At 32.2% G+C, this 20691-nt stretch overlaps 1 protein-coding gene and 1 long non-coding RNA gene across 2 annotated transcripts; one reads left to right on the top strand and one right to left on the bottom strand.

Moving 5' to 3' along the window:
- Window positions 1-538: 538 nt before the first annotated feature.
- Window positions 539-3245, bottom strand: LOC111885342 (uncharacterized). Its single transcript, XM_023881598.3, has 7 exons — window positions 2928-3245; window positions 2722-2812; window positions 1747-2526; window positions 1498-1560; window positions 1181-1401; window positions 1004-1086; window positions 539-900 (listed from the first exon to the last, which is right to left on the bottom strand). Exons 1-7 carry the CDS (start codon window positions 2961-2963, stop codon window positions 786-788), a joined length of 1389 nt encoding a protein of 462 aa, XP_023737366.1. The 5' UTR covers window positions 2964-3245; the 3' UTR covers window positions 539-785.
- A 9700-nt stretch (window positions 3246-12945) lies between these two features.
- Window positions 12946-19503, top strand: LOC111885343 (uncharacterized). Its single transcript, XR_008226828.1, has 3 exons — window positions 12946-13345; window positions 13424-13510; window positions 15507-19503. It is a non-coding gene; the product is annotated as an uncharacterized LOC111885343 (long non-coding RNA).
- The last annotated feature ends 1188 nt before the right edge of the window (window positions 19504-20691 follow it).

Genomic DNA, 20691 nt, shown 5'->3' with positions numbered 1-20691 from the left:
TCTTTATAAGTATAGGAGTAAATTATACAGCCCCAATCGTTTCAGGGTGTCTGTGTATTTGGCCTTTAATTTTTTTTTTTAACTCGAACGTTTCCTCATAACTTAATTTATTGCATATTTCATCCCTAATAATTTAACTCAACTCTCAGATACCAAGAAAAAAGTGGTTGACAAAAATACTTGAAAGGACAAAAATACCCCCACATGCAAGGCATGTGGGGCTTTCTAGCATGTGGGGCATGTGTAGCTTTCTAGCATAAAAATGACAGAATGTTAACACAAAGACCAAGCATGTAATGAAATTAGACCTTAAGGATCATACAAGTTAAAAATATGAGTTAGGTACTAGACATGCATATAGCACCAAACCACAAGGACTATTTGTGTCATTTACTCAAATATATAAAACAAACTTTTCTACTGAAATGTCCATTCATTCATCATTTGTATATATCTCATAAAAATGTCATTTAAAAATCTTGAGATGATAAACAAAACTTCACACTTTTAGCAAACTACAACAATATAAAAAAAATAGTAATAAGAATAATGTGTTCATAGTATCACAAACTCTCATTAGATTTCATGCACAAGGTAGCAAAAATCAATTCTTTTTGCTATGTAACCTGTAAACCAAAAACACTAATACAAACACACATATATCCAACATCTAAATGTTACAAATCAACTAGAGACTAATATCACATGGATCCTAGCATGCATCAAAATGCAAACTATAATTAGACTAAAATCAATACAAATGACTATTGAACATCAAGAAATGATCAAAAACATGGTAAATTTTCCATTGATTTCAAAAAATTAGATGTCGAATAGATGGCAGCTGCAGCTGCTTTTACAGCTAAATCCTTGTATGGGGTTGTCTCTGTTTTTCCAACTCTGTATTTCAACAAAAAAAAAAACAATATGAGATTCAATTCATTTTTCCAAAATTATAACATTTTCTTTTTCCAAAATTTCAACTTGAAGAATAAGCAATCACCTGCAGTCCTTTTCTGGATGAAATTGAAGAAGACCATGCTCACAATGCATCAACATTTCATTTACTTGGTTCAATGAACTCTCCTACAAATTATAATGTTCAAATACCGATTAAAATAATCAAGAAATTAGAAAAATAACATAAATTAAACTCAAGGAATCAGAAATAATAGTATACCAGATGTTTCTCTTCTTCACAAAGGGCATTATCCATCTGATCAAAAAGAGTACCCCATTTTGCTCTATGTAAATCAGCATTTCCCTTGTTGAAGTGAATATTTTCAGAATTTTTTACATCATAGCATTCATTTTCTTGATTATAACCCAACTCTCGTGATACCAAGAAAGGGAATTCTGTTTGAATTACAGCTCGAACTCTTTTCTTACTTCGCCTTAATGCTGTAAAAAAAACATTAATAAAGATTATTTGTGTGTATATATAATTATATATAGATTAACCAAAAATATGTTTTCAAGAACAAGAATGTTAGTTACCTGCAAGACGACCTTTAATGTCCTGAAGAAGAAGTTCTAACCATTGAGAAGCTACATTTGCAGCTGCAAAAAAGACAATGATACCCTTTATATGTCATGATAAGAATTGAACTGGGATCCCATTATCTTGAAAAGAAATTGCTTGAAATTAGGCAAAAATTATTTCTTTATGTGAGTAAATTAACTAGTGAATTACTAACATGGTTAACAAGATTCACTAAATTATAAGAAAGGAGACTAAGAACTTACCTTTAAAGGAAAGGGAATCAACTGTTGACATATTTCCAGACTCTTCATTGGACAAATGGCTCATATTCACTGATTCCATGTTTGCTGATGATGAGAGTTTCAAGGCAAGAGTATCATCTTCACAATTTACATTAGCATGGTGTCCTCTAAGTTCATCTGATTGACACCCATAAGAATCCTTCCATGTCTCATTTTCCAAACCCTTTTGCTTGCTTTCACCATGTTTGTTTTCAGTTCTTGCAGATCTCACAAGATTCTCAATTATAGAATGAACCTGTTTTCGGTTTCTTACATGGTTTATAATCCCAGGATTCAGTTCATTCAAAAGCCCACTTGGAGCAGCGACTTTAGCAAATCTGTCGACTTGTTCTTTCTTTGCGATTTCTATCTTTTTCTTGATCAATGACTCGTTCCCTTTTTTCCTCCCGCGTGATTTGGGGACAGGTGGCACAGGTACCCCCCCATGAGAAGATGATAGAAACCCGTTTTGTTTCATTTCTTTCCATACTCTCATGGAGTCTTGTTGTCCTCCCAGATTACAAGTGCTTCCACATTCAGATAAAGAATCTCGGGGTTTTACGTGTTTGTAATCGTTGTCGGGGTGAAAAAGATCGTTACTGATAGAACTAGAAACATCTTCGGTGTTGAGATCGAAACCAAAACCTTTTGGTTTTACACAATTAATCCCGGATTCAAATTGGGTTGTGTCTTCGATACATGATGGAGCTTCGTATTTGGTGCTGAAATCAGATGCTGAAGCGGTGTTGACTTTTGCTTTCCCTAATTGAGAAGAAATTTGGATTCAGATCAAGATTTGGACCGTAATTTTACCAAATTCTAGTTCAGATGTCATCAAATCTAGTCAAATTCTATCCAAAACCCACAAAAACCAACTCCTAGATTTGGAATTTTAAACTTTCAAGAACCATTTAATCGAATCAAACTCTTCGAATTGAAAATATCCAAATGATTTACCTTCGGAACGAAGAACAGACTCTAGGTCTCTAATTTTTGCTCTTTTAGGTCCGAGTTCTGGCAATGCTACAAATTCTTCACAACGCCTCTTCTGCACCCACCATCAGCAAACAAAATCAATCCCACAAATCGGATAAGATCAACAAGATTTATACCAAAATGGATTCAGTTAAGAACAAGTTCAGAAAGAATGTACAAAAACAAACCTTGGATTCAGATCCGGCTACAACACAACCATCCATCGCTAAGCAAATTGAATGAGGTGCTTAAAAAGATTTCATTTTTCATATAGATCTCTACCAGTTTCTGCAAAACTCAAATTCAAGATCGAAAAAATCAAGCTTTCATATGTAAAGAGGAGAGATTGATGGCGTCTAGGATTAGGGTTCAACGTTGAGAGGAAAGAGGCGCTAACTGGTAATTAATGTGGGTTTTGGAAGTAAAGAATTTGATTTGAATTTGCAGAAAAGCGCGCTGACAAGTGTTTCTCCCGTTTGCAGATTACTATACGATTTAAACGAGTAATTCCATTCACACGTGTTGCCTTTCATTTAGGGTCCTCTTAAAAATATTCAAATCACATCTATCCATAGTTACAACCACTTGAAATCTTCAATTTTAGACGTGTTTGGCAAAAGTAGTTGTTAGCCGGAAGTTGGTAGCGTGTTTTGTTACCTGATAGCGGGAAGCTGTAGTTTTTATTTGTCATATAAATGTTTGACAAAAATAGCTGAAAGCTTTTGAAATATATAAAATTACATAAAAGGACAATTGACTAAAAATAAAAAAATATATAAATATATTTTTAAGGGTAGTTATGGAAATTGATTTCAAAAACTCCGGAGCGTTTTGTTAAAAGCTACATGAAGTAGCTTTTAGAATCGGAGCGTTTTGTTAAAACTAAAAGTTAAACGCTCGTACTGTCAAACGAAGCTTTTTGCTTAAACTAGAGGAAAATATCTTATAAAGTTTTAATATTATCTAATTTTATACGATAATATATCATTTTTGTTGAAAAAAATAAGGATTTTTTCGCTAAATTTGGCAAGTATAAAATAATCAAAAAATTTTCTATTCAAAAAATAAAAGTTTGAATTAAATCGTAAATTGATCCAAAATATTGAGATTTTATCAAAGATGTCCCCAAAATATATATATATATATATATATATATATATATATATATATATATATATATATATATATATATATATATATATATATATATATATAACATTATGTATAAACAAAATATAAGCAAAATATTTAAACACATTTACTAATATGTTACAAATTCATTGGTTATGGGTCATATACATCATAAAGTATCAAAAAATAACTAGTGATTTAGTAACAAAGAATTGGACTTCACGAATCCAAAAATCACATTTGGAAAACTTCGCATACAGCTCCTCCTTCTTCAAGACTTCCAATACTTCTCGCAAGTGTCTGTCATGCTCTTCTTGGCTTTTTGAATAAATCAGAATGTCATCTATGAACACTATCACAGATTTATCAAGGAACGGGTTACAAACTCTGTTCATTAAATCCATGAATGCTGCTGGAGCATTGGTTAGTCCAAACGACATAACCAAAAACTCGTAGTGTCCATATCGTGTTCTGAATGCAGTCTTCTCGATATCTTGCTCTCTTATTTTTAGCTGATGATATCCTGACCTTAGATCGATCTTCGAGAAATAGCTCGAACCTTGCAATTGATCAAACAGGTCATCAATCCTTGGCAACGGATATCTATTCTTTATTGTTGCCTTATTCAGCTCTCGGTAATCAAGGCACATCCTCATGCTTCCATCTTTCTTCTTTACGAATAACACTGGAGCTCCTCATGGCGATGAACTAGGTCTAATGAAACCTTTGTCCAATAACTCCTGAAGTTGCATCATTAGCTCCTTCATCTCCGTCGGTGCTAGTCGGTAAGGTGCTTTTGCTATTGGCGTGGTTCCTGGTAACAAGTCAATACGGAATTCCACTTGTCGATCAGGCGGTAATCCAGGAAGATCTTCGGGAAATACTTCCGGATAATCACACACCACTGGAATACTCTGCATCACCTTCTTTTCCTTCTTAGCATCGATCACGAATGCTAAATATGATGTACATCCCTTGGTCAAACACTTCCTGGCTTTCATTAGAGAAATGATTCCAGAATTCACTCTACGTTTGTCCCCATACACCATAAACGAATCTTTCCCAGGCGGGTTTACTTTAACTAACTTCTTCTTGCATAAAATTTCGGCATCATTGGCGCTAAGCCAATCCATTCCCAGAACGATGTCGAAACCATTAAGTTCGATAGGCAATAATTCCTCGTGAAACTTATTCCCATTTAGGTCGATTAAAATGTTTTTCATACGATGGCTAACAGGTACAAACTTGCCACTAGCTACTTCGACTAATAAAGCATTATCTAGTCTATCAACAGGCAAAGCTAGCTTTCTACCAAACTCATGTGAAATAAAGGAGTAGTTGGCTCCAGAATCAAACAAAATTTGAGCAGGTAATTCGTTTACGAGAAAGGTACCTGAAGCGACATTAGCTTCATCTTTCGCAGCCTTGAGTGTCATCTGGAAAGCTCTCACCTTCGGCTTTGGTGGAATGTTGGGCTTAGCTGCCTCCTTCTTTTTCGGACAGTCTTTCAAAATGTGCCCCTCTTCATTGCAACCAAAACACATCTTTTTGTTGTTCGGACACTCATTGGCAAAATGCCCAATTTTTCCACACTTGTAGCAGGTTACATCCTCGCTACATTTCCCAAAGTGCTTTTTCTTACACTTATCACACCACTTTGTTTCGCCTCCTTTTCCTCCACCAAACTTTTTTCGAATCAGATTTCGAAAATTTGTTTTTCTTACCGGAACCAGATGTTCCCTCAAACTTTCTCTTCTCACCAACCTCAACCTTGTTGGTGGTTCTCCCCTTAATCATGTTCTCAACAGACTTGGTAGCCCAGATAGCTGCCTCTAGAGTATGTGCCTGACGTACTGGCACCTCGTACTCCCGTGGGAGTCCCTTCGCATACCGGTCCACCTTTGTCAACTCGTCTGGGACGATACGCAAGGCAAACTCCATCTTATCTGTAAAGTTATTGGTGTATTCATCAACTGACATGCTGCCTTTCGTCAATGCCAAAAACTTATTCTCCAACTCCAACAGATTTTGAGTCGAGCAGAACTTGCGCTTGAACTGCACCAAGAACTCTGCCCATGTCAATTGCAATGGCTCATTAGGGCTTAACGTCTTCCCTAGAGTGTTCCACCAACGAACGGCTCCACCTCGGAATTGATGCACTACATAGATAGTCTGCAACTTGCCTCTGCAGCCACAAGTCATGAAGGCTAACTCCATTTCGGAGATCCAATCCATAACTCCAATCGGATCCTCCTTTCCATTGAAGGTTGATGGTTTGTAAGTTAGAAAGTCCTTGTACTTGCATCCCATCCCATCATTCCTTCAATCATGGTTGTCTTGCCTAACTATCGGTGGGTTGGCTTGACCAATAGACCCACTGAAGTTTCCACCTTCCGAGTGCCCTTCATTTAATTCAGGCTCTTCCACACGAATTGACAGTTCTTCACGATTCTGTTGAAGCAACCGTCTAGTTTCATCAATCTGACGATCCAACATCGTCTAAATCATCATTTGCACACCAGCCATGGTTATTGGCTCAGGTGCTGCTGCTACAACAGGTATTTGTTCAATCACTGGTGGTTGATTCCTGTTTTCATCAGCATTTACAACTCCACTTCTTGTTCTCACCATTTTTGATCTATACACCGAATAAGGTGAAATTAGATCCTCATTCACGATAGATATTCAAATCATCCTTATCACTCCGAAACGTTTACATGCTAGTTCTAAATTCGTAGACGTACGTTTAGAATCCTACACACATAAGGCTTCTAGATCCGGTCGGCAACAGACCATAGATCCGAACAAATAATATCATATATGGCAACATATAACATTTAGCACATAAAAGCATTTTAGGCAACTTTCCTAAAATAAACTAGTGCTCGTGTCTAAAACATAACAGACACACATCTCAAAATTCCACTTAGCATTCTAAGTTTAAGTCTAGAAATCCTACAAATTCCTAGTTCGCTTAAACTAATGCTCTGATACCAACTGTGACATCCCCAAAATCTCGGCTAGAAAAGACCGATTTTCATTTATGCTTTTAAAATAATTTCAGAGTAAATCCTTTTGATTTGAAAGAGTTGCGGAATTTGTTCCCAAAAAACAAAACATGATAAAACAATATTTACCAAAGCATTTCATAAAAGAAATGTATTTTCATTATATAATCAAAACTCGGGGTGTCATGTTCCGATACAGACCAATAAGCATAAACGATAACATTACAAGTCATTCAACAAATATATACATATACAGACTTGTAAACAAAACAACTTGATGGTTCATCCATCTTATGCCCTTGCGCCACTTCCTGTAATACAAATAAAACTGAGTGGGTCAGGCTTGGGAGCCTGGTGAGCATATAGGGTTTTCAACCCACAATAAATAATTATATTTAATTTCCACCAAGCAACAATAACCCAATTACTCATTCTCGTTATTCTCACTTTATGTCCCTAAAATAACTAACACAAGGGACCTAGTCTAAGAATATTTCATCGGGGCGACAACACATGCTTCGGGGGTTCCTCAGCAATATAAGTCAAATAAGGCAACCATGAGGGGGATGGAATACAGCGAATGAACACCCAAGTTCATTAACACCTACAGGTTATGAGCCTGCTAGCGTTCCACTGGACTATCTAGAAAAGTCCGTGGTCGTCATCTAAATTACGCTAGATGACTGGATCAAAACAACATCGAGGCCTCTCATCTGTTTATTACACACCAACTATCTACCCATGTTCTACCCAACATATTAGTAGATAAACTATACATTTTTATACATAGTTTTAAAACATGTATGGCATGCTCAATCAATAACTTTTCCACATAACAGATGAGGCACACACACATAACACGTACTTCATAGAAAAATAATCAAATCTATAAGATAGAAGAAAGTGAATATACATTCACACATATAACAACAAAATATACACATAACACGTATTTTATATATAATACTTCATAATTATGCATTAGAAGAAAGTAACTACACACTCACACGTATAAACCACAATAGACTTAATACACTCAAACCATACTTGTATTATTATCGTGTTTATGAAAGGTAGTATACACTCACTTGATCAGAAGATGATCGGACAACACTACGACTTGCAGAAGTAGTAATCCTCAGCAGATCTGGAAGATCTCTACAAAAAATCGAACTTCTCGCGGGCAGAGCTTCGGCTCGGGAATTGCACTTCTCGGGATCTTCGAGATCTCGGGACTTGCTTCGGGGCTCGAGAATATTACCGGGGCTTTGGGGTACTTCTGGCACGCAAATCGAGGTAAAACGGGAGAGAGAAGAGAGAAAAGGAGCAATTGAGTCGGCTGCCTTCGCATCCTATTTATAGGAGGCGGGAGCCTCGGAGTACGCGGGGCGTACGACCTTACGCGGGGCGTACTGGTCCGAAATCGTCATTGCGTTCGTCATCCGAAGTCACTTGAGTGCGAGGCGGTGCATGCATCGGGGTACACTGGGCGTACGCGAGTACGCGGGGTGTACCTCGGATCAGATTGGTGACTCCTCTTCAGATAATGCCGACTTTTATAATTAAATTTAAATACAAATTATTTAATAAACTTCGGAAATTCATATCTTCTTCATACAAACTCCGTTTTCGACATTCTTTATATCCACGCGAAGGTGAGACTACGCTCTACAACTTTCGTTTAGACTCTGTTGGCTAATTTTAACTTTATTTTTATTATTTATTTTTAATAGGCCGGGACAGAAAAACTTCGTTATAAATTCATAACTTCTTCGTTTGACGTCCGTTCTCGCCTAACTTTTCATCGCTTCGATACCAACAACGAGACCTTCGATCCTCGTTTAGATTTCTTCGGCTAAAAACCGTTCGATCTCAAATCGAGTATTTCGGGCTGCATACCGCTAAGTCGAAACTTCGATAAATCATAACTTCCTCATACGAAGTCAGATTTGGGCGTTCTTTATATATTCGGAAACCTCGTTTCAACTACTACAACATTATCCAAAGATATCAAGTTTATTTTACACTTTAATTTTGACGCTTATTTTTATTCTTAATTAATCAAACCACATAATTAAGAAATTAAGCACAAAACACATAATACTCAAATAATACACTCTTATTATTTCAAAACGGGTTACAAAGGTTAACCTAGACTATTACATTGCTAAAAATGGCAAGCCCGGAAACACAGGCGTTACATCTTGTGTAACGGTCTATTTTTTTTTTAAATATAACATTAAAAAGCCAGTTGTTACCCTTTTAAAAATAAAATCAATGTTTTGAAAAAAACATTCAACCACATTGAAAAAAATATTTCTAAAAAGATTGTTGAAGCAAAAAATATCATAAGTTAACAAATTGTCATAATAATAACTTAAAATCTTCAAGAGAATGTTGCCTACAGTCACATCGGTCTCTTTCACTTATCAATACTTGACGATCCTGAAAAATGTTAAATAACAATGGGTAAGCATAACGCTTGAAGAGCATACATATTATTCTACAATTATATAAATCACTTACTTACACATAGCATAACATTTCACATAAAACATAAACATAAACATTCCTAGCACATAATGTTACTACCAACTCTACATCAATAGGCTAATTCCCCTGAAGGGTCTATCTCATACACTACCATATTGGGACTAATCACTTCCCCCGAAGGGTCTGTCATGATCATCCATACCTTAACCACTTCCCCCGAAGGGTCTATCATGGTCAAGAACATGTCCATGTCCACTCTACCATATTAGGGTATCCGTGGACAACATACACATACATCAAGTAATGCCTACATAATAAGAGAGTTAGTGCAACTCCCCTCTTTTGATAAATTGAACACTCTAATTGCAATAGTTAAATGAACTTTCTCCTTTTTGAACACCTACACAACAATTATAACAATTACTTAACTTGTAATTCATAACTATAGTTTAAAATACTTATCTTTGTATTACTTTAACTTTTCTTTGATTATAGTGTTCTGTTCGGGATTTGATTTCTTAACTTTAAAGTCATGATTAGGTTATAATAAAATTATATTCATATAGTTCCCTCTCTTACCTTTCTGGGAATATAAAGATTTCATTCTCGTGATTTTTGGTTGATTTTATATTAATTTTACAAGTTAGTCATTTTGAGTTGTTACTTTATGGACACACATGCAAAGGTGTTAAATTTACTCTAGGAGGTTTAAGACTTGAATCTTATGAAAAAATCATGGTATACTAGACATTATACCCTAACCAGGTTTCATGAATTGAAGTTTTGTATAATTAATTATGCACATCAAAGTTTGATGTAAAAACAAACTCGTGCCTTATTCCTGTCAGCTTTTATGAAAGAAAATGGAATTTTACATTTCCAACCCTTTACTTTCCCAAAATGACACTTCCTACCCCAAAAACAATTTTCTTGACAAATGACAGCTTTTATCATTGACACTTTAAGCCCCTTTTCTAGAAATGATTACGGATCCCTTCGTTATAGATTTATTAATTAATTAATTAATTATTATTATTATTGTTGTTGTTGTTATTATTATTATTATTATTATTATTATTTATTTTCTTTAATTATTATTTAATCACTTTAAAATTTACATAATGCCTACTATTTATATAATTCACTTATAAAACCTTAAAATTTATTTTCCATTTCCACAATAATCATAATATTTATTAATTAATATTTCTAGATAATTAATCGAAAAACGAGATGCTACATTTTCATCTTCCATCTTCAACCACCATTATCTTATGGCAACCAGTATCATCTTCTTCATCCTCATCCTCGTCGTCTAGATCACTTTGTTCAGGTTGAACCTCGGTCCTAATAATAAGTAAAATTTGTATTTATTAAACTTGATACTTATTAATATTATAATATATAATCACCCTTTTGTATAATTTACCTCTCTTCCTTTTATTAGTATTGGTTTCTTCATCCTCTTTAAAATATTTATGAACATCCATCCATGAAATATCTTCGTGGACACATACATCCTCCTTTTTCGGTAATCCATTCATCATCTTACTCCATGTCCAAAAAACATATTAGATCATAGGTCTCCCCTCTTTCTTTTCTCTTTTGAAGTCATGTATCAAGGTTGATGTTGTATTTCATAAACACCAATGTATTCAACCTTTGTTGCTCCAAAAGGTTCCTCTTCTTGGAGTGTATATGGTCAAAAATGCTCAAATTTTTCTCACATCTTGTTACACTACATGTGAGGCTCAATACGCGAATAACAAGATGTTCATAACTTGACCACCATTTAGCTACAATTTTATAGAACAAATAAGTAATAAGTAATAATGTAATAATTATATATTTTACCAGGTTATATTTTCCCCAAAATTTACCAGGTTGCATTCTCTTCCTTAGTAGCACGGATTCGAATATCTCAAACATCCTATTGAACTTTACAATTTGTTCATGAATTGTCACCATTGTTGGCCTATCATACATCCTTTAATGACGCCATACAATGCACATTTGACTTCTTTATCGGCATTAAAGTTCTCCTCGAAATGAAGACTAGTTTATAAAATAAAAAAAAAAGTAAGCGTTTAGTCGTAAATAATTAATGTTAATGAAATAATAAAAATATATACATAGGATTAAGATAATATCTCACGGAATGAAGTGGCATATGAAGTTGTATATTCCACTTAAGATTAATCTTCCCCTAATAGGTATATATATACCCCATTGTCGGTTTGACATCACTATCCATAAGTCTCAATACATTAAAAATAGGAACTACACAGCTCAAATAATATTTTATAGCCTTCCAAAAACTGACATCAACCAAAATAATACTTTCAATTAAATTCCTTTTATTTATAGAAGCGAAGGTGGATGCGGCCCAATCATTAGAAGCAATAATCGTTGAATATGATATTTTAACTATTGAAATCATTTTCAATTTAAGAAAAGAAGTAACAAATCATGTTAATCCGGCTCGTGTTAATTCTTGATCACCGGTGAACCTTCTAAACAAGGTTAAAAAACACAATGTCTATAATTATAAACGGTTACTTTTCGTGCTTTATCTAAGGTGTATTGTATTGCAACATCGATTGATGACAAAGTAATGCTCACATCGTGAAAACTGGATAGTTATAGATTTTTTTGATCATCGATTGATGATCTCATGCTGCTTTGGGTCCGATCAAAACCTCTATTAGGATGTTCTTAACCCCTCAATAGCCTTTTTAGGTGACCACAATGATAAGGACATGGGTGGGACAATTAAACACACCAAGACCAAGAATTTTACATTATTCATGGCCTCTCCTTGTGTGTGACTTGTAGGATAACAAAATGAGTTATAGGTAGATGTTCTTACCTTCTGGAAATCCAGATATGAACCACCAAGAATATGCTAAGGGAGAAGCTTTATGAATTCCCACCATCAGTCCACCAATTGCACCAAAGAGTTCACCTTTCTTCTTCACTTCAACACACCACCAAGGGCAAGAACCCTAAAACTCTTTCTCAAGAAAACGGAGGCTTATGATAGGGTTGTTGGTGGCAAATGAGAGGTTAATTATGGATTAGGGTTAAGTGTGGTATAAGAATGAGTCCATCTTTCATGTAGGCCCCTCAAAGTGTGTAAAAATGACCATATGACACATATACATAATCAAAGAATCATTTTCTACACTTTACCCCCCCCCCCCCCCCCCCCCCCCCCTTAAGTTAACTTTAATTAATAGAAAAGTAACTTAACATGAGAATGTAACGGAATTAACCTTAACAGCAAAGTGGGAGAAATTAGGGTTGTTACAATTGTTGTTATTGTTGTTATTCTTCTTCTTCTTATTATTAGAATATAATAATCTCTAAATATTATTAAAAGAGAACCTTTAATTCTAAACTGAAGAAATCACGACCATTGATTATATTTAAATCTTATATTTTTCACCATTGGATTATTTGATGACATCATTTTTGTCATCCCTTTTATTTTTGTTCACCATTTTTATAGAAAGTATATTAACTTTTAAATTAGTAATTGTATTAATGTGAATTAAATCTTGAGCTTCTTACAGATTGCGTATTTCCTACTATATGCCTATAAATGAGGAATTTACTAATTAAAACTTCTTCAATTAATAATCCGAAGATTAAGGTTTCCATGAATCTCCTTAATATACACACATTTATGCATAATGAATCAATTTCAAATGTCAGGTTGATATTTTAAATTTCAATTTGAGGTCGTTTACCGTTTGAGGAGAATGGCAACACACCAGATTTGAGAGGTCAAAAACATCCATCAATAGATGATTTCAGCAGCATATAAGAGATACTTGATACTGATGTTATTGATTTCTTCAATGATGTTTGAATTTTTTTTTTCAGTCATACTCGAGAATTTTATCTTATTATTACGACTTTCTGCTTCTTCTGCTTCTTCTATTTCTTTTTTCTTCTTCCTGCTGTCACATGTATTTCATCCATATGTATTACTTGAATGTATTCCAAAATATCACTTGCAATTTTGATGAATTGTTGTGCGACTTTAGTGTTGGAGAAGTGCTTGGATATAACGTTTCATCTCTTGCCCGCCAAGTGTTTGCTGAAAGGCTTGAATGAAATATTAAATATATACGGTGGGTATTAGTCATTTTGTTATTATTTATATTAGATATTAGTTAAAATAATTTATTGTTATGCCTATTTTATTTTTATTTCATTGAAGATATGGTTCAAACCTCTGTTGAGAAGGTAATATGACTATATCTTTTGTTATTTTTAATCAAATTTACCAAAGCATGTGTATTGATTAAAACCTGTTGCGAATGTAACATCACTCACATCAAATGGGTCATCTATAATTTTGCAATCAGGATCTTTCTGAATTTTTTAAATATGTGGATCATGCTTAGGAAACAATGGCATATGGATTTCTTCTTATAGGTCTTACATTTAAGTTTATATTTTTCCATCATTTGTATCAAATCAGTAAATATACTATTTACTGAGATCCTCTTAACTGTGTTCTTGGCAAGCTTAGGCAAGCTTGAATAATTACTCGAGCACGCTGATATTAAAGAACGTAATAACAAAAGAAGAAAAATAGTAGGTATACATGGATCTCCATAATATCAAATTCTTTTGCTTTGTATTTTCTTTGGTTGTTGATTTTTGTTTGATTGTATGTTGTTTAGATATTCCCTCTTTTTTCATCATTTCCTCTTTAAAATTTGTACCACCTTCCCTCAAATTGATATGCTTTGTTTCCAACTCAGTCTTCTGTGTTTCCTGTTGATCTTAATTCCAAATCCATATCGGTTTTGATGCTTAACAATAATATAATTGGGAATCATTGTATGTTGCTTTATATTTAAGGAATCAGAAGAATTGATGAAGTAGGTTTAAAAAGTCATACTGATAAAAATTCAGCATCATCCAAACAAGGTGCTTACATGCTACTTATTATCTTAAAAGCATCATATTCGTGAGTCACTTTATAAATAAATTTTAGGAGAGTTTTATTTCTCTTAATATACTTGATTTGCATGTTTTTTTACACTATCTGTGTGATTATTTGAAGCAGTTTTGAGATATGGGTCTTGTATTTTTTTTTTACATAAGAACATGTCATTGAGGTTCATGACCAATTTTGGGCAATTAGAACGCCCCCTTTAACTCTCCTTTTGCATGTTTATACCTTATTCAGGTTCTCTTATGGGTTCTTGTACTTTTCATAATCAATTCTATTTGCTTAATCATCCCAATGGGTGAAAATCTTTTAAATTATGAGGTAAGCTTCAAACTAACTAACACTTGAGAATTGGCTTATGTTTGATGACATTTACTTGTGTACTCTAGAAATAAAGTCAAATCGTCTTGCTAAATGAAAAAGAACATTATTACAATTATAATCTTGAGCTTTTAGTTCCTGAAACTTCCCTCTTTGAGCAACGGGTGATGATGCTCTCAAACCAAAATTATTTTAATTTTATTTTATAGACTTTGCTACAATTATTTCTATTTATATTGTTTTAGAATATTAACTTTTATACTTTTTTTTATGGTTTATCTTTTGAATTTTATAGCAAATATTCAAGTTATTTAATAACTAACATACAAACTTCTCAAAAAATTATAAATTCATGAATTTCTTGATGTTTATTTGGTGTTTTTTGATTGATTTACAAATATATTAAGTGGATTGGTTATGTTGTTTCTCCCATATGCTTGGAATCTCTCCATTGTGGTGTATTACTTGCTTGTAATTCTAGATGTATCTTTTCTTAACGTAAAATTTAAAGAATCTCATATCGCATAGTCGTCATTGTTTTGGGTTTGAACAAGGTGTTTGGTGATGCAAAATCTTCTATTTTTTTGTTGGACGATGAAGTAATGCTGGTTTTTTCTTATACAGGTTTTTTCTTATTTAAGCATTGTACTTTGAAAATATAATGTTATAATGCAAGAAATTATGTATGCTATGTCATAGGTGGTTGTGCATGTGTGGCAAAAGAACACTAAAACATTGGTTTTTTATTGTAAACTTTTTTTTGATTGTCTAATCATTATGTAATTAAGGATAAATTTAAATATAATAATGTACTTTAATAAATTTATTTTTTGTTATGGCAGTTTACTTGGGGGATCAATAAAAAAATAAGGCACTTTCCATTGGGTGTGCTACATCTATATGTGTGTAGTCAACAAGGACGATGAAGATATTTGCTATAGTTCAAATGAGGACGATGCTAATGAAATCTTTTAACTATGGAGCATCTAATATGTAGTCAAAAAGGTACTAGGAAGGGAAGTTTTTTCATTTCCTAACATATCATCTGATATATGGCAAGTATGAGCTTGGTTACGGATTTGCCTTTCTATTGATAATCGATATAAGAAACCACCACCTTTCGATATTTGCTCTGCCACCTATTACAATAATTGTTTACCAGGTTATGTTACCATTTTTTTTGTATACACACATTGCTATATTTAGTAAACCTTCATTAGATTCTAATCTATAAGGAAATCCAATACTTTTTTAGAGTTAAGAAACAAGGGACAAGAATTTTTTTTATATCTGCATATTATATTGAGTAAACTCTCATTGATTTTTTTTCTCATGTAGATGAAAGTTGATTGCTATTTCTTACACTTAAAATTGTTTGGATTTTTCAAACTAAAATACTGTAACATGAAGTGAAAGTACATTGTTATTTGTATTTCTTGTTATTGTGCATGGTTATTGACTGAAATAGCAACAAACGTTTCCAAAAGTCTTGATCATGGAAACATACTTCAAATGAAAATTATAATAAGATCTTAAAATTGCTTATGATAGCATTGTAAGTTAATTAAATACACCTAAAAAAACAACTTTTTATGAAAATTTTAATATTTCTTCATGTGTTGCAGATAGTGTTGGTTGTTGCTGTCTATCTTCTGTTAATGAGAGTATATAAAGTTATGACATGTCAATATCATCATAACAAGTTGTTACCCTAAGTAACTTTCTTGAAAGATATGAGAATTTAGCATGAAATTGTTTTCACCTATGTATTTTATCTTTTTTAATTATATAGTTTTTTTTTCTTTTCAAAATACAAGCAAATTAATTATTTAGCTTTGTATACATAGGAATGATTGTTGTTATTGAATTTCAAAGTTTGAATTATGTATCTACATAAGTAATTTGTCAATTTTTTAAAATTTTCTGTCCAAATAAAATCAGTTGGCATATGGGCTTATTTATGTCAAACTGTTTTCTGATCATTTTTTCCCAAAATTTTAACTTGTCCTAAAAAAATAAACCAATTTGTGAAGATGGAGCAGGGCTCACAGATGGTATCTTTTTGTCTTGACACTCTTTAGAAAAATGATACTTTTTTTTTGTCTTTTTTTTCCTTCTAGATTTCTTCCCCTACTACTTTTCCTATATTTCCTTTAATAAACACACATCTTACTGATTATATAAAAATTTTATTTAGTATATTCAAAGTTAGACAAAAATAATTGTAAGTCTTTTGTAATTTTCTCAAAGTGTGATGCTATATGTAATGTCATAATGAAATAAATGAGAGTGTGATGATATAATAACCAATAAATGAAAATATGTTCATATTCTTTGTGCTAAATGCAAGAAATCATAAGATATTTTTTTAATATGTGTCTTATAACATCGTACTTTCCTCCCTTCGTGTTACAACATAATACATAGCAGAGTCTATAAAAAGAAACATACTTTTATTATTTTTTTTATTAAAAATAGCAACATACTTTTATTAATTTTTTTAATGTGCATCTTATAACATCCTACTTTCATTTGGTTAATGATCACATATATATATTTTTTATTATCCATGTTCGAAATTTTGTTTTGACAACAAACAACCTCAATAGTTGAATCTAATATCTCTGTTCATCCATGTATTTATCTTAAATTTCAATTTGATGGAGTATGAAATTTGTAGAGAAATTGAGTCATTTTAGAATCTGAGATTCATTTTAATTTATATGAAGACAAGATACTTGATTAGCTTTACTATCTTCAGCAAATATAAATTGCAATAGAATTGTTTGATAATCATGTCTGGAACAAGTCATCACCAATTTATAAGAAGAATAAAAGGAGGAACTTCAATATGAGCAGTTCATGAATTATAAATCATTTAATTTCTCTTATTCTAGACATTTTTGGTTGTTTTTTAAGGTTATTTCAGGAAATATCACTTCAGGGAGGTAGTGAGTTCTTGGGTAATTTTTCTAGTCAGGTCATGTAAATTTGACGTTTAAATTATGGTCTATTTGACCCAATATCTGATTATTTTTGTGTTTTTTTTTATGCAAAGAAAGCCAGGTTGAATGTAATAGAGCATACAATGAATATATTTTTGGAGCTGGAAATTTAAAATCTATGTTGATCAATTTAGGAAAAGCACAATCTTGGAAATGTTTAAACTTTCTAATATAAAATTTAACATGCTATTTGAATTATATGGGAAAATGTAAACTTTTAGATTAAAGTGGTGACTATGTAAGATTAAACTGAAATAAATGGATAAGACTAAACTCAACACTAATATGCATTGCTGTTGGTTGATTAATATATAACGGATTATACATTTTTGATATCAAGCATTTTAGGTTCCATTTCAACCAAATGCTTAGATTAATACACTCAAGTAGGTCAATTAATATTGGATTTCCTTGTCCATATTTTCATTTATGGGCTGTTTAGATGGTTTTTTAATTTTTGATCTTTATATAGTGTCTTGCAGGTAAAAGAAGACAGAGTTAAAGCTTTCATTAGCCTGCTTAAAATCTCTTGATAAATTCACCTTTGGTATGGGTTTAACTCAGGTACGAATTTCAAAATTGGACATTTCACAACATTTAGATTGTTACCAAATCTTAACTTTTTAAGCAAATAAAGCTTGTGTATTACCTAACTTAAGTTGTGTTGACATTAATTCATAATTAAAGATTTATATGATTGCTGGTGAATATGATCTGAAGCTAAATGAGAAACAAGTGAAAAAACTTTGTTAGGGCTACATGCCAACACCCACTTGAACGGGGAAAAACATCATGAAGGTATGCATTTTATAACCTAAATTTTTAAGGATGCAATAATAAGTTGTATCTACTTTTAAGTATGCAATAAAAATATGTATCTACCTGGCTTAAAACAAGTGCGAACAGGTCATGAGATTAGTTTCACGGGAATCTGATGCTACAAACTTGCCTGTATCAAGGACTTCATTATACCAAGGACTTCATTTGACTGTTTGCCTTTTCTTTTCATCTAAGTGAGTCTTAATGATTCCATTTAGAAATTTTTTATAGTTGGTGTAATTAAGAATCAGAGATTTTTTTTATAGTTGATGTAATTAAGAATCTGAAGCGTTGATATACAAATAATAAACATTTGGTTCATTATTTATAAAAGTAAAAACCAAAGAATAAAGGGTCCCGATCAAACATGATCATTTGATAAGTTCAAAAATGTCAATCGTAAACACAAATTAATATAAATATCTTACTCAATTCATTTGACAAACTCAATATTTTATCTTTATTGACATTTTTCTAATGAAGAATTAATTAAAACTCATAAACATGGAAACCGACATCATTTTTCAACCAAATGTTTGCTAAAAGTACTTTTATTAATGGTATTAACATTGTCCACTGAACCATAATGTTAGAGTTATTTATTAAAATGATCATATTTTCAATTCATTTATACATGCGTAAACCCGTTTTACTAATAGTGAGTTATATGTCAATGTTTCTCACGTCACAAATAAAAAAGACTTGAATGTATTTATATATGACGAGAAAGATTGTCCAACTAATAAAACAAAAATATTGTCGACAAAGAAGTCATTCAACGATTATAGATATTCATGTATTTCATTGTTTTTTTTCCAGACATTTAATATTACCAGTAATGCTAATTTTGTTTCTGTTACTTCATTTTTCTATTATTATGCCATTTTTTATAACTCTATATGTTTTTTATATATATTTTTTCCGCGTTTTACGAGGGTTATAATCTAGTTATTATTATATTAAAATTTGGTCGGATTTATACAACGAGTTATTACCACACACCGAACAATAGTACAATACCCGTTGATTTATGAAGACTATTTCAACAACAAAAGTCATTCATTAAATACTTAAATATATTGTCGTTCAAATTTATATAGTCGTTCGGAGATTGTTATCGTATGATTAATTTTTTTTCTATAATATTTTTTGTTTTGTTCAAATTTATACAGTCGTTCCTTATAATTTATGTTATAAAATCATATAAGTTATATAAGTTCACAAACCATTTATGTAAATTATTTGAAAAACACTTTTGCTTTTGTAATTGAAAGACCCTTTTGCTTTTGTAGTTTATCCACATGCAGGTCAATTGATACCACTAGGGTCTATTGACAAACTTTGACGAAAGATTGAGTTAAACAACATTTTTGTGACTAGTAAGGATGACACATTTGATTGTGAAGATGCTGTTTAAGTGTTTAAAAAAGCTACGCTAAACAGTGTAAGGAAAGGAAACAAAGTTATGTGATAAAAGTATAGGAGATTTTTTTTGTTAGGTGTTTACTGTTTAGCAATTTTAATACTCGATCAGTTAGTATATCTAATGGTTAATAAAAAACAAAATTTGCTTTTTATTATTATTATTATTATTATTATTATTATTATTATTATTATTATTATTATTATTATTATATAAAGTTCTTAAGGTTTTGGCAAAAATGGTCCTCTATTTATGTTACTATGTTCAATTTCATCTATTTTTTGTTTTGTCTTTGCAGTGGGTCTTTTATGTCAATATCAATATTGTTGGCGGGCACGTGTTGCTCCAGCTGGCGGCGAAGCGCCATTCAGGTATTTGAAGTTTGAACATCCGAGTTCGTAACATAAAACATACATCCAATTCAAATAGGTTGTCATATTTACGTATTAAGTCGTCACATCCTTTGGGTGCCTCTCATTTATTGGTATATTCTTTGAATCATCCTTTCGGGTTTGGGACGATGGATTTTAAATGATAAAACCAATCATCATTTTCTAATTATTGTTTAAGTAATTATATAATAAATCGGGTATACCTTTCAATAAAAAAATAACTTTTTAACATAGATAGTAATCGTATGATAATATTTCAGAAAGTCCTCTTTAACAATCCACTCCATATCAATTATTATCTTTATTTATTCTCTACTAGTATAGTTTGGTACTAACCAATGTTTATAAATTCGGCTTTTTAGTTGATCCAGTGTGACAAGTGGGTTAC

Source organism: Lactuca sativa, chromosome 9 (assembly GCF_002870075.4).
Source record: "Lactuca sativa cultivar Salinas chromosome 9, Lsat_Salinas_v11, whole genome shotgun sequence".
Taxonomy (NCBI): Eukaryota; Viridiplantae; Streptophyta; class Magnoliopsida; order Asterales; family Asteraceae; genus Lactuca; species Lactuca sativa.
Note: the sequence above shows the minus strand (reverse complement) of the source record. Positions and strands in the feature narration are given on the sequence as shown.

What these genes read in the sequence shown, in the direction of transcription:
- LOC111885342 (XM_023881598.3), bottom strand. Translation starts at nt 2,963, where the DNA reads ATGGATGGTTGTGTTGTAGCCGGATCTGAATCCAAG. An exon ending in TAGCCGGATCTGAATCCAAG is followed by an intron (nt 2,813 to 2,927) that starts GTTTGTTTTTGT and finishes TGGTGGGTGCAG; the next exon opens with AAGAGGCGTTGTGAAGAATT. An exon ending in GTCTGTTCTTCGTTCCGAAG is followed by an intron (nt 2,527 to 2,721) that starts GTAAATCATTTG and finishes CTTCTCAATTAG; the next exon opens with GGAAAGCAAAAGTCAACACC.